This window comes from Triticum aestivum, chromosome 6A (genome assembly GCF_018294505.1).
Source record: "Triticum aestivum cultivar Chinese Spring chromosome 6A, IWGSC CS RefSeq v2.1, whole genome shotgun sequence".
NCBI classification, from domain to species: domain Eukaryota; kingdom Viridiplantae; phylum Streptophyta; class Magnoliopsida; order Poales; family Poaceae; genus Triticum; species Triticum aestivum.
In genome coordinates this window covers 556235067-556250194 of record NC_057809.1, presented here as the reverse complement: position 1 = coordinate 556250194, position 15128 = coordinate 556235067, and the positions used below count along the sequence as shown (strand labels likewise).

The 15128-nt window shown below is 41.2% G+C and overlaps 1 protein-coding gene and 2 long non-coding RNA genes across 4 annotated transcripts; 2 read left to right on the top strand and 1 right to left on the bottom strand.

Annotated features, from left to right (window-relative positions):
• Positions 1-855: 855 nt before the first annotated feature.
• On the top strand, positions 856-5221 carry LOC123128461 (uncharacterized). The gene is made up of 8 exons (XM_044548465.1): positions 856-1311; positions 1456-1690; positions 1798-1839; positions 1953-2002; positions 2197-2291; positions 2472-2689; positions 3838-3987; positions 4388-5221. The coding sequence occupies exons 1-5, from the start codon at positions 856-858 to the stop codon at positions 2245-2247; spliced, it is 834 nt and encodes a 277-aa protein (XP_044404400.1). The 3' UTR covers positions 2248-2291; positions 2472-2689; positions 3838-3987; positions 4388-5221.
• A 43-nt stretch (positions 5222-5264) lies between these two features.
• Positions 5265-13857, top strand: LOC123128460 (uncharacterized). The gene is made up of 3 exons (XR_006463126.1): positions 5265-5381; positions 5472-5577; positions 11975-13857. It is a non-coding gene; the product is annotated as an uncharacterized lncRNA (long non-coding RNA).
• LOC123128459 (uncharacterized) lies at positions 8749-10408 on the bottom strand. 2 transcript variants are annotated; one of them, XR_006463125.1, is made up of 3 exons: positions 9887-10359; positions 9675-9754; positions 8749-9194 (listed from the first exon to the last, which is right to left on the bottom strand). It is a non-coding gene; the product is annotated as an uncharacterized lncRNA (long non-coding RNA). The 2 variants fall into 2 exon arrangements; XR_006463124.1 differs by having other exon boundaries at positions 9675-10408.
• Positions 13858-15128: the final 1271 nt, after the last annotated feature.

Below are 15128 nucleotides of genomic sequence, written 5' to 3'. Positions count from 1 at the left end.
GAACTATGTCCGGCTTGAGTGGGAAGTGGACGACGTAGAAATATATTCCCCACCCACCACCCAGTTAATAGCCACTGTCGACGACTTAACTGACATGCTTAATTTCGGCCCCGAAGACATCGACGGTATGGATGTTGATGCAGGAGAGAAACATGAACCACCGCCCACAGGGCGCTTGATGGCCACTTCATCACACAATATATACATGGTGGATACACCCAAAGAAAACAATGACAAGGAACAGAGGGATGCAGTGGAAGGTAACCCCCTCGAGAAGTAGCCAAAACGACGACGTAGGCGCCCTCCAAATCCCACCTCGGCAAAAACAACGATAACAGCGCATGAAAGAATAATACCCCGGACGACTCCAAAGCAAACGACGACCACATGGACCCAGCGATAGAGCAGGACGAACCAGTGGACGCCGAGCATAGTACGGAACCGTTGCCCGATCACGGTGACGCCAAGGGCAAAGCTCACCAAGCTGTCTCCGGAGAGGAGAACAGTCCGGACGACGATGCACACATCATCCCAGAAAGGCACTTGGAGCAAGAAAACCTTCATAGAAGGCTTATTGCCACCGCGAGGAGTTTAAAGAAGCAAAAGCAAAGTCTTAAAGCCGTGCAAAATCGAACATATAAAGCCTGCTAGGGTACCCGCCCATCTGGAGGCCTTCGCGGGCGCGCAATGGTCGGCCGTTCGATCAACTCGCTCGATCGTTTTTCACCCTCAATTTTTACTGTTCATTGCTATCTTTTATTACATCCTTGACTGATTTACTGGGTTACTGCCACTGGGCCCATAAGACGTTGGTCCACACGGCAGCGAAGTGCTCGTCGACTCGGTTGGTGACCAATGAAGACGCCCGTGAAAAAACCTAGATCGAGCAGTCAAAAGGATCACGTCCTCCTCGTTCCTTCCACTCCCTCGCCTCCTCCTTCCTCCCCATCCGGCGGCGCCTCCTCCCTCTTTCCCACGGCCTCCCGCATCGTGCCGCCACTCCTCCTCTCTTCTGGAGCCGCCACCGGCTGGCTCCTCCTCCTCTCTTCTGGATCGGGCGCAGCCGCCATAGAAGAGCATGGGCTCGAACTGAGTGAGGAAGAGGTGGTTTGCGGCCATGCAGGTGAGGAGGGCAGCCTTCCGCTGAACGCCACCGTCCTCTCCTCGAGCGCCTTCGCAGCCAGAAGAGGCAGATATGTACGGAGGATCCACGAGCTTGGTGCCATCTGTCCCGTCCGTCGACGCCCACCCCCTCTTCCCCAACGCGTAGGTGCTCTATTCACTTGCGTCTTCGCTGCCTCAAGTGTGCCAGTGAGTCTGTCAACCCCTCTCTAATTTCTATCTCTCTCTCCCTCTCTCTTGATTCGGTTGCATTGCGTTGCAAGAATTATTATTGTGTAGAGGTGGCTGCAGCTATGCACATAATTATTTCTAAAATTGTGATCTGTTTTTGAGGCTGTAGATGCGACCACCAGCTGTTTGTATAAATCCTCAAGGAGGACTGCTCTGGGGAGGACATCACGTGTGTTTGAAAGAGAGGGATGGAAAAGAGGGGGCTGGAGTGAGAGGAGAAGAGGAAGGAATCGAACCACATGTTATTTCTTTGTCATCGACGTCATCCCACCATTGTATAGATTTTCTTGGATGACATGCGGCCCATACTCTCGCCCCTTGTCCTCCATCTCTGTTGGTACTCTTTCATGGTTTCTTGTCCACTTCTTTCATGATTTATTCTTTTCAATTAGTAATTCAGGCTGTTATACTAATTTGATTGATGTGGGTGGTGTAATAATTCAGGTCGTGCAGGATGGTCTGCTAATTTCCCTGATGCTTCATCAGGTTTCGCTTTTTGATACATTGATTGATTCCTAATTTGATGCAAATAACCAAAATGAATGAATTGATGTGGCTGTTATAATAAATTTCCTTATTTTGTGTGTGATTATGCTCAGGTTTTGGAAGCATCGGGCTAAGGGGTGATTATGCTCAGATTTTGATGCAGGTACTTTTGAAACCTGAAACTTTGGTTTGGTATGACAAGCAATGCTAATAAGATTTGAATAGACAATATAGTTACTAGAGTCACTTCATACTAATGCGCAAACTCATTTTGCATTGCAGCGAGATTCAGATAGTTTTCCTACTGTAGAGTTTTGGAGCTTGCTCTGTTAATCCGTGTTATTTTTTGTATCACAGTTTAGGTCTGACCAGCACAAGTGGCAACAGGTAGTAGTGGAGAAGGCATGAAGAGGCCCACATATGAAAATCTCAACTATTCTAGGATTTTCGAGGTAATTTCTCAAACTGAAAAGCTCAACTAAAGACACCTATTTCTATGCACAAATTCTTTGTTGCTAGAAGAATTTGTAGAGAGAAAAATGTCTCCCCTGTTCATTGCCTTTCAGATTCATATTTGAAGTCTATTGTTCTTAATTTTAGTTAACTAATTGCTTAATTTCTTGTTGTTTCAGCTGCTGACCATGTGATTGGTAGCCGACGATTTCTTCATGGGTTGCTGATTTCTCAAGTTTTGCCTCACACAAAAGAGGGCTAGCAACACCTTTGACAGAAACAGCCAACATTCAGTGCAGATCCGGTATATTCTGGTTGTCTTCCATTTAGTTGACGGCATGCAAGACTGATCTGATGCATCTACTGCTTGTTGACTTGGTTATATTTATCTATAAAGGTAATTTCAGTGTTTCCTTTGTGTGAACATTTCTTTTGTTACAGATTTTACCTGCTTGACGAAGTGCAAAAAAGTAAAATGTATCATTTATATAGCTAACTGGAATGAAGAGTAGCATCGTCTCTCAACAAGATATTTTGTGTGTTCCGCGCCAAATTTGAGTGATACTTTTATGAGCGCCTGACGAGGTTCTCAGCAAGTTTAGTTTAGGCATAATTTTCCTCTATTAAATAGTGCATTGTAGACAGTGAAACTGTTCCAAATTATCCCATGCTGTAGTTGAAATGGTGCATCTTCGTTATATATTTTGGGAAGAGCTGCAGTTCATGATCTTTCTTTATAATAATCATACCAATCTGTCAAGATAGTGTGCAGACTTTCTGCCTATTTTTCTTTCTTTAGGCAGGAAACACATGTTAATTTCTTGACCACCTCCAGTGATCCAATGTCAGATGAAGTGTTTAAATATTTTGCTCATGCTTATTCCCGGACGACCGGACCCACAGCTCAATGGAATGAGTTGTACAACTTTTATTCAACACATTATATACAAGCATACTGATATTTTATGGTGATGTTATACTATGAATTAATGGTTAAGATAACACTTTTTATAGATGATTTTCCTCATATTGCCAACATATTTTTGGTTGCGGGTTGATACATAACATTATTTTCTCTTATCTTCTTATGTTGTGTCTATTTTTTCATGTAGATACTCTATCTGGTAAGGTTCTAATTCACATGGTTGCATGGCCAATGAATGAATATAATTAGTTTTCACAATGTATATTTTACAATTTCTCAATGCGTAAACGTGTCAGGCTCTTAGGTTAAAGCTAATGCCCATTAAAATGGTTATAAATAGTGGCCTCTATCAGTAGGCTGGGTCTCAATGTTGGTTTTGATATGTGATCGATGCATTTCATCAAATGGTTAACATATCAGGATTGCATATGATTATCTTTGAGTGGAATTTGTGTCTTTGGTTTTTCACAAATTTGTTTTGATATTTGCGATAAGGTGGGTGTTGTGTGTTGTGTGCAGGCCATGGGTAATTTTGTACTATTTGTTCAAGGTGTCATCATATGTATATTATTCTTATAGTCTTTACATGCTCATTTAGTTCATTCATGTTTCCTTTGCAGTGGCAGTGGTGTAGAATATATCCTCTGCCATGGAAGGAGGTATTTGATGCTGTCAGATGGCATATAGGTCAATAATGAGGTGACTGCCGGGGTAATCTCAGGAAGGGACAATGACACAAATTAACTTTGTTGACAAGCCCACGATCACGGGTAATAAAGATGATTTTAAGTAATGTTCTAATTTCTGTGAATTTCCTTGTTAAATGTCCTGAAAGAAATAAGAATGGCATACTGAATGCGAAGCATTATTTCATTCATCTACATTTTTAGGAAAGATAATCTTGGATTGCTTTTGCTTTGATGGATTCTGACTTATCAGAATATAGCCTCCAGCCTTTACACATAGAGACTGATTTATCACTTTGGCTGGTTATATTTTTCTCTACTGCATAATGACCTATGTACATTCATTTCCTCTATAGTTTTTAATTCTACACCTTATTTCTTATTATGGCGAATCATTGGTATCACGGAAATGTTACTGTACCATTATGTGCAATTGTTTCTTATTGATATCATCGTAACAAGATGGTGAACTTATCAAATGTAGGGAACAAGCCGTCCTGCCGTGTTTCCATGTACTGCAAGTTGACGACAAGTTCATTGTTGATGCCATGTAATTTCTTACAAAAATACATGTGGTACAGGTAAGCATGCTATTACCCGCCATTGTGTGTGTTTTGCATATTTTTCTATTCAATACTATGAAGTTTTCCTCTGTTATGCTCTTCTCAGTATGAAGGCCGACACTGATTATCAAGTGGTATGGCACTCTTCTTTATCAGCTCTATCCCATCCTGTAGAGGCTTTGTGAAAATAACTCCATGTTATCTTCTACATAATTTTGCATTTCTTTGCAGAGATAAGATGTGAATTTATGGTATAAGTTTCAAAAGTTTGGCAGAATCCTTGATCTAAAGTGAAATAGAGTTGTATTATCTCCTATATGAGTTAAAACTTCTTGCAATCAGTAATTAGCCATGCATTTTGAGGGTATGAAAGTTGAACAAAATTTGAGTTTCTTGGTTGCATGTTACAGAGTGTTGTACTAAACAAAGATGAGTTGCAATGAGTTTTATATATTTAGTTTTCAATTATAAAGATTTCTACAAAGCACGAAACATTTCCGATTCTTTCTGATTTTGTGTGCATGTTGTCGCAGGTTTATTTGAAGAATTATATATATTTATTGATACAACATCTTCTAGTATAGATCTTAAATGACAGCAATATCTGAAGTTACTTGTGTCTGCTTCCCCTCTTGAAATCAACATTTTTTTTTGATTTTTCGGTACTTAAGTAAGGTCACTCATCAGTGAGCAGGAAGTGTCTTCTCGATACTTGTGTGATGAAGGCCAAAATTGGTTTTCTAACTTATTATTGTAGGTGCTTAGAAAGTGCAAGTATGTGTCACAATAATGCCTGGAAATCAGCCAGTGGCTGGATTATTTGAGCTATTTTGGCGTCTCTGCCATCCTATAGTTGTTCAGTTTTCTCTTTTGAAATGAGGCTATCTAGAGGATTTCATGTTGTGGTTTAGGAAGGTAACTATTCTTGGTTATAGTGAATGATTTTGTTGGATTATTTGTTCATTTGGCTATCTTAATGCAGTCCCATGTGCATACTTTTTGCAGGCATCAGTGAAGATTGGGAGGTAGAGAGGGATTGCTCAAGTGGAAACAGATCAAGAACCAGAAGGAGCTCAAGATTTCGCTACTTCCTTGGTAATAGCTTTGTGAGGTAATTAAGCTAGCTACACGTGTGTTTTTTTCTGCTATATCGAGGTCACTATTCTAATTTAGAAAATAGAAACATGATGTGTGATTTAAGAGTAATAGAAAATGTTGTTAGCATGAATAGACTGTATTGTACGTACTAACTAGCAACAAAGTCTAATTCCTCCCACGTAGCGGTTGTCAATGTAGACTTGACCAGCCCGGACTTTATGTACTTCCTGCTTTATTTTTTCTTTGATTTAGCGAGCATACAAATGCATGCGATAAGTGTCAAATTTAGCACTCAACGACACTTATTTTCGGACAGAGGAAGTAGTTACAAGTAGGTGTGCAGTTAGAATTTATCTGACTTTGGGTTTTCACATCTTGTTCGAGGTCTTGAGCCCTCATAATTCATTTGAACATGTTGTAATTTATTTTTGTTTATACTATCATCTGAGCTAATTAGAAATTATATAAATGCATTTTCTTGATAAATTAAAGCTTATGTTGATGTGTATTCGATTTTGATTTCTTTTCTTTCATCATAGATCAGTTAAATATTACTAGTTGAATACCCGTGCGTTGCCACGGGATAACATGTAAATTTTATGACAATAACTTATTGATTGAATGTGTTTTATTTAGATGGAGAGGTTAGTAACTATGAAAAAAATATCACCATCTATATTCGTGCTTCCTCGCCCACCCCAGCCCCCCCTCTCATTAAATGTCTTCCCACTACATGTGTGATGTTTCATCATCATCCATAAGCTTGTTCTAGTTGACGATTACCTAACGGAATTCATGTTGCCTCGTGTTCCATATTATCGCATATAATGTCCATCACTTAGATGGATAATAACAACAAATGTACGGCTGGCCTCAACTTCACCTCAAACTACACATGACACATGCTCCCTCTTACCCCCCCCCCCCCCCGGGTGTTTTCACATGAAAGGTAAGAGTATATAATAGATTTGGGTCGTTGATCTTATTAATTAGTGGTCTAATTAACTCTTACCTTCTTATCTCATATGTAAAAAGAGGGCATAAGAGGGAGCATGTTAAAATTTGCCATCACTGTATGTGTGAAACAACAATGGTAACCGAGAACTTTTGTGAGAAATTCCTTCAGACACAATATAGTAGGCCATGGTGAACTTGTGTGATTAAGTTCCTTGAGAACACAATATAGTTTGCAAATCCTTTAAGGAATCATAATTGGTGCTTAGTTTATCATTCTAATTCACTGTTGGAGTTCAATATGATTCAACAGAAGCAAAGTAAAAGTAAGTAGTATTGCCATATTAGTGGTATGCTTATTTCAAGATTTGAAAAGATCCATTGCCCGAAAACCCTGTAAGCGCCCCTACTAAATAAATGTGAATGGAAGAGAAAGTGTTTCAAAGTTTCTTACCAGCATTAAGTCACTGCAAATTGTGTGTGCTCATGTACATAGCCGACAAGTCGATAATAAAATCAGATCTACATTTCTAACAAATAAAACAGTTCTCTAATGAGATAAGTATCACTCAACCTGTAGGGATAATCTGATATTGAACCAATTATATATATGTAAAAATATGTGATTCAATTTGGGTGTACATGAGCATGAATAATTGGGTAGGCATAAAAAGCTAGGAGCAAAAACTGAAAACACAAAGGTACTCGTCAGCAACAAAACAACTCACTTCTATGACACATCGACAATAAAAAACCAACAACATATTTTTGGTCAGGTGGTTCATTGTGGTGATGGCCCAAAGGTCTCATAGAACTATGCTCTAACTACTACTATGCTACTTTGTACGGTCTAGAACATGTATATGTACTGATTGTGAAGCTGCAAAAAAGGAGTATAATGGGTCCTTGTACGTCTAATTAAATTCATATATCCAGTGAAGTGTGTAAGGTTGAACCAAACTGCAGGCCATCAGTACATTACTCTAAGAGGTGGCTTATTACTAAATTAAAGATGCTGGCATTTAGTGCATAAGTAAATACAGAAAGCACAATGATAAAGCTGCAGAGCCACATCATAAAAGAGTAGTAGTATTACCACTTAGGCATATTTATTGACAGTTAAGAGGGAGAATGATAGATCCATCATCAGCCGCAGAAAAAATAGAAAGGAAGTAAAACTAATTCTCATATCTTGAACCAGTGTGCTGTCGTGACCCGTCACTAAGGTCAAACGTTATTGCCCATCGCATCGCCACACTGCTGTTCTGTGTTTTCAATTTCGGCTGAGAAAACCAGATTTTGGCCATCTTGGCCTGGGGCGAAAAATAGCTTCCGGTGAAAAAAATGGATTTTGGTCAAATTTAAGTCAATTTTTGGTCAAAAGTTGATGAAATTTTGACCAAATGTTTTGAAAATGTCCAAAATTCGGCCATCTGGGCCTGGGGCGAAAACTTCCACAAACCGAAAATCAAAACCTTGCTGTTGTTCTGCCCCCGCTACTGAATCGAGGTCGAGCGACATGCACACAGTGGCGCGCTGTGGTCATGAGGCAAGGCAACCCAAATTTTCTCTTAATTTGCTCTATCTCATAATCCCTCGCCTTCAGTAGGTTGTATAGCTTCTTGTACTCTACAATATGATAGCACATAGTGACAAGAGAATTAGTGGTACTGCGTGTCTCCTTCAGGAAGCTTGTTTTCTAGCATGCCATCAAAACACCTGATTATCATTAATAATTGTTATTTTCTTGTAATCAAACAACAAAGGAGCTGCTCGATCAAGTATTTTCCAAGCCCAATTCAACCAACAATGTTGAATGGTTTTGCACTACTGAAATTGGTCACGACCATCTTCAATCAGAAGGAACACGTCTCAACATTAATTAAAGCAAGCTTGCACAAGTATTAGTTGTTTAGTAATATGATTTAGGGGCTATTGATCTTAAAAACTAAGTGTAACCAAATTCAAGGCATAACAAGCTGAACCAAACATCTCCACTCCATTGCCAAGTACAAACAGACTGTCGTATGTACGAATCTCATCTCTCCCTCCTAAAAAAATGTGGAAATCGTGGTACTGGTAGCACAAAAAATGCATGTTTGATCGCACTAAGCCTATGAGTGACTCTAGTGATTGCTAGCAACCACTGATATTACCCTAAAAAATCTCTTCCAAGCAATCTGTTAAACTTGCATAGAGAAGAACCGTCTTTTCAATGACGTGCTCAAACTAATACATAATTCAGTTTGCATGCATTCATTAAAATTGAATTGTCTAACGCATGCACATTCTCACTGGTGCCGCTTATAGAGAAGCTAAATACATAATTTATTATCCAGACTAATTTGTTGCGATCAATATTTTGGTTAATAGTCCCCAAATCTGGCTGGAGCCAGCATCATAGACATGTCTAGATTGTGTAAACACTCACTGCCAGGAAAAAAATGTAAACACCTCTCCTCTGCCTTGACATCTGTTGTGGTCTCCACCACCATGGCATTGGGTCGTCGTTAGTGTGGCGGAGGATGAACTCCAAGCCATTAAAAACATATGATGCAAAAGCAAAGTACTCCATCCGTTTGCCTAAACCGGAGCTGTATGAAAATTCTTGTAGTTCTTAAGTATTTCACAAATCTCGGCAGGAAGTAACCATCAATGTTGAGACTCCTTCAATATCTGCACCATCTCAGCTCATAAGTAATTGAAATATAAAATTAAATTCAATATAATAAAAACTGAGTGACCTAAAAGTGGATTTTGAAACATTTGAATGGAAATGTCATGAGGATTGCTTTCCCAATCTTCAGAAACTGAAACATGCATCATCATCAAAATTCAGTTACAGAGTTCAGTTTCATATTTCAGGTTCTCCCAGAAAACATGATAAGGCAGAGGCTTCAATCTAAATCCCTAAGTGACTAATTTGAAGTGTGGGGTACTAAGCATTCCAACTGTGTGAAACTAAATTCAATCCAAACCGAAATACAGAAGAACTACATAAGGTTCATCTTGGCATAGATAAACCACAACTTTTAGAAGTGCAAGGCATTGGTAATTCATCTCCAGACCATCGAAAACCCAAAGTAAGTTGTGAAATATTTCCAAACATCTAGAGCAAAATTGTCTGAGTTTCTGGCGCATTATCCACTGAATTACCTGACAATTCCAACAATTGCATCCAGTAGTAGCAGCCACTCAAAATCTCTCCCAAATACATCCTCGTGCAGAAATAATCCCTAGTGCGTAGCTCAAATCAGCATGAAACTACATGAGGATCCAATTCCAACCAAAGCAATATAATCAAGGGTAGCAAACTAATGGGGAAGGGAGACCGTGGAGATGTAGAGAGCCCAAGGCACGATGCGCACCTTGGCCTTCCAATATAATCAATACTCCCCGCTGCCTCCGCTCCATGGCTCGGCCACTCATCACAAGTGGTGGAGGAAGATGCCCTCGGTGGTCGGCCCGTCCTGGCTGTGCAGGCGGCGACGGATCCGGGAGTGGTCCAACCTGTGAGGGCGCCGCTACTCCTTTCCGGTGGGTTGTGGATCCCAGCGGCATCAAGGTAGGAGGAGAGCTGTGCACAACAGCGTCACCCGTGATGATACAGGAATGGCGGACCAGGTTGAGGCCCTCATCAAACTCGTGATCTGAGTCAGAGTACAAGCCCATTGAAGCAGCGCCGATGGCGTTGGCAGAGTGCTTTGTCCGCGGCCATGGGGCAGATGGGCGGCGACGATTTTTCTCGGGAGACCCGGAGGGAGACGGGGAATACTGGATTGGGGCGAGGGGCTTGGGAGGATGGAGACGTGCGACGTGTGGTCGTGAACCTCGTGGGTAGCGGCTATTTTTTTTACAGGGCATCAAGGCGGGGAAGGACCACATGCGATCGGGGGGATCGAACGAGGTCTAACCATCACGACGTTCGATCCCCCTTTAATAATAGAGATATCCAGGACCATGCACCCGCCCTTGACAATGGCTTCCAGAAGCTAAGGTTGCAGGGGTGAATTAAAGTTCGATTTTCCAGCAGCGAGGTAACTACTACCGATGGAGATCAAACTAATGAGCTCACAAAAAAAACTATAGACATCAAACACCGAAGGAGGTTAGTTTTTACCTGAGTGGAAACAGCAGTCGTATTGTCTTGCTGGAGCCTCCTTTGTCATGGAAAGTCACCAGCTTCAGGGAGTGCCAGCATAGTCGGAACAGACGCAGGGAGTGACAGTGGCAACTACGTGGATTTGGCTCACCCATACGAGAAACGGGGGCGCCATCTACCGATTTCGTGGCTCCGAGCTGCAGCGGGAGCTGCTGGGCCGTCGGGATGCAGATGGAGCCGCTGCAACTCCGAGCTGCTGGGCCACCAAGATGTAGATGGAGCCGCAGCGCCTCCGAGCTGCAGCAGGAGCTGCTCCACCGCCAAGCTGCAGTGTGAGCCGCCGCGAATATGGAACCCAAGGTGCCCTCGTCCGCCTCCTCCAGCTGCTTCCTCACTTCACTTCAGTACGAGTACAGGGGGAGAGGAATGGGACGAAGACTGGTGGATGGAATCAAGACCAGCGGTCATGCGAGACACGTGGTAGGCATTGTGCTACGTGGTGGCAGCTCGTGAAGCAACAATTGACGTGTGTTGTTGTCTCTCAGCACGTGTATCTTGAAGGCATGATTGTAGTTTTCTATCTTTAAGGTCTGTGATGTTACTCCAACTGCCAGCCTTTTGGTTTCTGATTTTAATGAAAGCAGGGAGGCCCTCCTTGGGGCGCATGAGTTTGTAAAAAAAAGATTAGCAGTCAACCACGGGGAAGAAGATTAAGACAGAATTGCAACAGATGTAGGCCCATATAGCGGCTATGCTGGACAACAAGGTCATTTTCAATGATGATGGCACGTGCAGCAATAGCTCAATTAATGTTCATCACTTCAATGCGCCGATATGATGTTTGTCTGGCTATCTACTTTCCTTGCTAATAACATTGTAAATAATCATTTTGATTTGTGTCTGAAGTTTCTATCATCACTCTTTCAATTGTGCGGATAACCTTCATAAACACACACAGAGAGATAGAGACAGAGATTTGTGCCAAATATTTGCAACAAACCCATATACTAAAATACTATTTTACTTCGGCAAATTTGTGCCAAATATTTGCCTTTTTTTATACCATGCAAAAAAACAAATTTATTAATGAAACATACTTTTCTATTTACCATAAACAAGGCCCCATATAACTGCTTACTGCACTGTACAAAAGTAGGCTGCTTTATAAATACAAAAAAATCGTTTGCATTAAAATAGGCCAGTAGAAGGCTTCCAGTACACAAAGTGAGGGCCTCATTTTATAGATGGATACACAACACATATCATTTGGTTACTGTGATCCTTATATGTCTTTCTACTAATTAATACAAATTGATAAACTTCGCTTGCTAACATCTTCCTTGTCATTAAGCAGCCAAAATGGAAAAGGTCAAGATTCCAACAAAGGTGCTTCTAGACGCTATGTTGCAGCAACTTGGCCTCCCAAGCGCATTATACTCAACAAAGAAGGGAAAGCCAGCTGGTCTTTGATGCAACAATTCACTTCTATGGGTGTAAGCACCATCTGAACAATATACTTCCAAGAAATTCAATATCCATCCATGTGTATGGCAAAGTTGAAGAAGCACAAGATCAGCTAGCAGCTGAAGCTCTCAAGTGCATGGAAGGCTCTTACAACAAAGTTTTGCAAGGCATAAACTATAACAAACTACAACTAGCTCAGGAAAAATGCAAGTCTCTTAAGCATAAGCAAAAAGAATAAGGAATAATAGACTATTTTAGCAACAGCTGGAGTAGCAGCCTCAGTGGAGATCACATGGCAGCAAAGGAACTTTATGGCATAATAAATGCCAACTTCACAGCCGGGTCAACATCAAAAGACAACAATCTAAATCATATTTTGTCACACATAAGATATGTTGCTGACCATCTTAGTGATACAACTACACAATCAGAGTATGATCTCCATCAAATAAACAAGTACTATTGGAGCCTAGCCGGCGACATCGAAGGTATTTCGGCTTTGGGCAATACCAACCACCAATCACAACCACTATAAAGAGTTGCCGAGGCAAGAGGGTTATTCTCAATGCCAGTGAAGCACGTCATGATGGATCTATCTAATGTTCTTCACTTCGTACCGCCTATATAATGTGTCTTATGACTATCATTGTAGATAATCATTCATAAGATTCTTAGAACACTTTATATTATTACTAGGCCACTATCTGCCAGCAATAGCTACTCATTTCATACACTACAATAGGTATCTACATACTTTAATGATCACTCACTCTATCAGTACTTGGTTTGCTCTCGCCCTTTGCGCCATCGTTGCAACGGGTCATCTAGCATGAACAAAGGGTAAGCATATGCTTTTGCCTTCAAATGCACTTCCAAGGGAGTGCGCTTGATCATCTACCCAATATAAGCAAGTTGCAAGAGCCCTTGTTATATAACTCCGTATTAGTATAGATGTCTATCAAGACTTCTATGTTTATCGTCCTTTTGGATCTTATGTAAACCCCTAAGACCATCATGTGCATTTAGCTATCGGTTATTTGCTGCTTAAACTATTGTGTGGTGTGCTTTTGAAACAACCATGATAAAAGAAATATATGCTTTCGCCTTCAAGTGCACATCCAAAGGCCTCTGCATAATTGTGTATCGAATCTAAACAGATCACAAGAGCCCTTTCCTACATGACTTAGTGCATCATTTCCAATCTTATGTACTTACTGCATATAGTATATGAGCTATTCTTTTTAAACAACAATATATTAATGCATGCTCTCACAATAATTATCTTACACTCGGCCTTTGCGCCATTGGCGCAACGGGTCATCTATTACACTCAACAGTAGATGGAACAAAGTGCTCGACACTGAAGAAAAGCACGATGGCAGTTGCCACACAAAGAGCTATCCAAAGCGCAAGTTGTTGCCTGAATTCGATGACGAGGCTTTAGAGCCTACACAGCCAAAAAATAAAACGGCAGATCAGCCGGATGGACCACCCCGTGTCTGCGATAGGGCGACTAACGATGTCGAACATAAGTCGGCGCACGATTTACGTGAGGACTTGCACCAAAAAGCCGGTCTGACCAGATCCATCTACGGATCTCGGAAGCGCGCTCTGGCACAGAATCAAAACAGTACACTACAACCATCAGAACGCCATGGCACATCCAAACACAAGGGTACCGCACACCCCCTATGCTTCACCGATGAGGTGCTGGATCACGAATTCCCCGAAGGATTCAAAGCCGTGAACATAGAGGCATATGACGGAACGACAGACCCTGGGGTCTGGATTGAGGACTTTATCCTTCATATCCACATGGCTCGCGGAGATGATCTCCACGCCATCAAATACTTACCCCTCAAGTTAAAGGGACCAGCTCGGCACTGGCTGAAGAGCCTCCCTGAAAACTCAATTGGAAGTTGGGAAGAGCTCGAAGATGCTTTTAGGGCTAATTTTCAAGTGACCTATGTCCGACCTCCGGATGCAGACGACCTCAGTCATATAATTCAACAGCCCGGAGAGTCAGCCCGAAAGCTTTGGAACAGATTCCTCACTAAGAAGAATCAAATTGTCGACTGCCCGGACACTGAAGCCTTAGCGGCTTACAAACACAGTGTCCGGGATGAATGACTCGCCAGACACCTCGGCCAGGAGAAACCGAGGACAATGGCAGCCCTAACAAACCTTATGACCCGCTTTTGCGCGGGCGAAGATAGTCTTTTATAATGGACTAACCGATACTTCCAGAGACCACCTGGATAGTTGTGTTGGTTGTATTTTCAGTGAAAGAACACCAGATGAAGCTGAAATTCTATTGAATAATATGTTGACCAATGAAAATAATTGGACACTTCCTGAGCCAACTCCTAAGCCAACTCCAAAGAAAAGGGGTATTCTATTTCTCAGTCCTGAAGATATGCAAGAGGCAAAGAAATCTATGAAGGAAAAAGGTATAAAAGCTGAAGATGTTAATAATTTACCTCCTGTTGAAGAAATGCATGGTCTTAATTTACTGCATGTTGAAGAAATACATGGTTTTGATAACCCGACACATGTAGTAATGGTAAATTCTCTCTGTAGATATGATAAAGCTGAAATCCCATTTACTAAGTTTGCTAGCCCATGCTTGGATGAGTTTGATGACTTTATGGTCAAACAAGAAAACTTCAATGCTTATATTGGTAGAGAATTAAAACACAATGCTTATATGATTGAACACTTGAGTGATTATATGGGTAATGTTAAAGGTGAACTTAAACTTATTAGTAAACATGCTTCTATGGACTCAAGTAGAACAAGTACATAAAGCTCAGAATGATTTGCTCAATGAATTAAAGAGTAAGAAAAACGATAATGTTGTTAGAGTTATGACTAGAGGTGGTAAAATGACTCAGGAACCTTTGTATCCTGAGGGCCATCCTAAGAGAATTGAGCAAGATTCTCAGAGAGATAATATTGATGCACCTTTTCCTTCTAAAAGGAAGAAAAAGAAAAATGATAGGACTTTGCATGCTTCTAGCGAACCTGTTGTAGACACACATGAG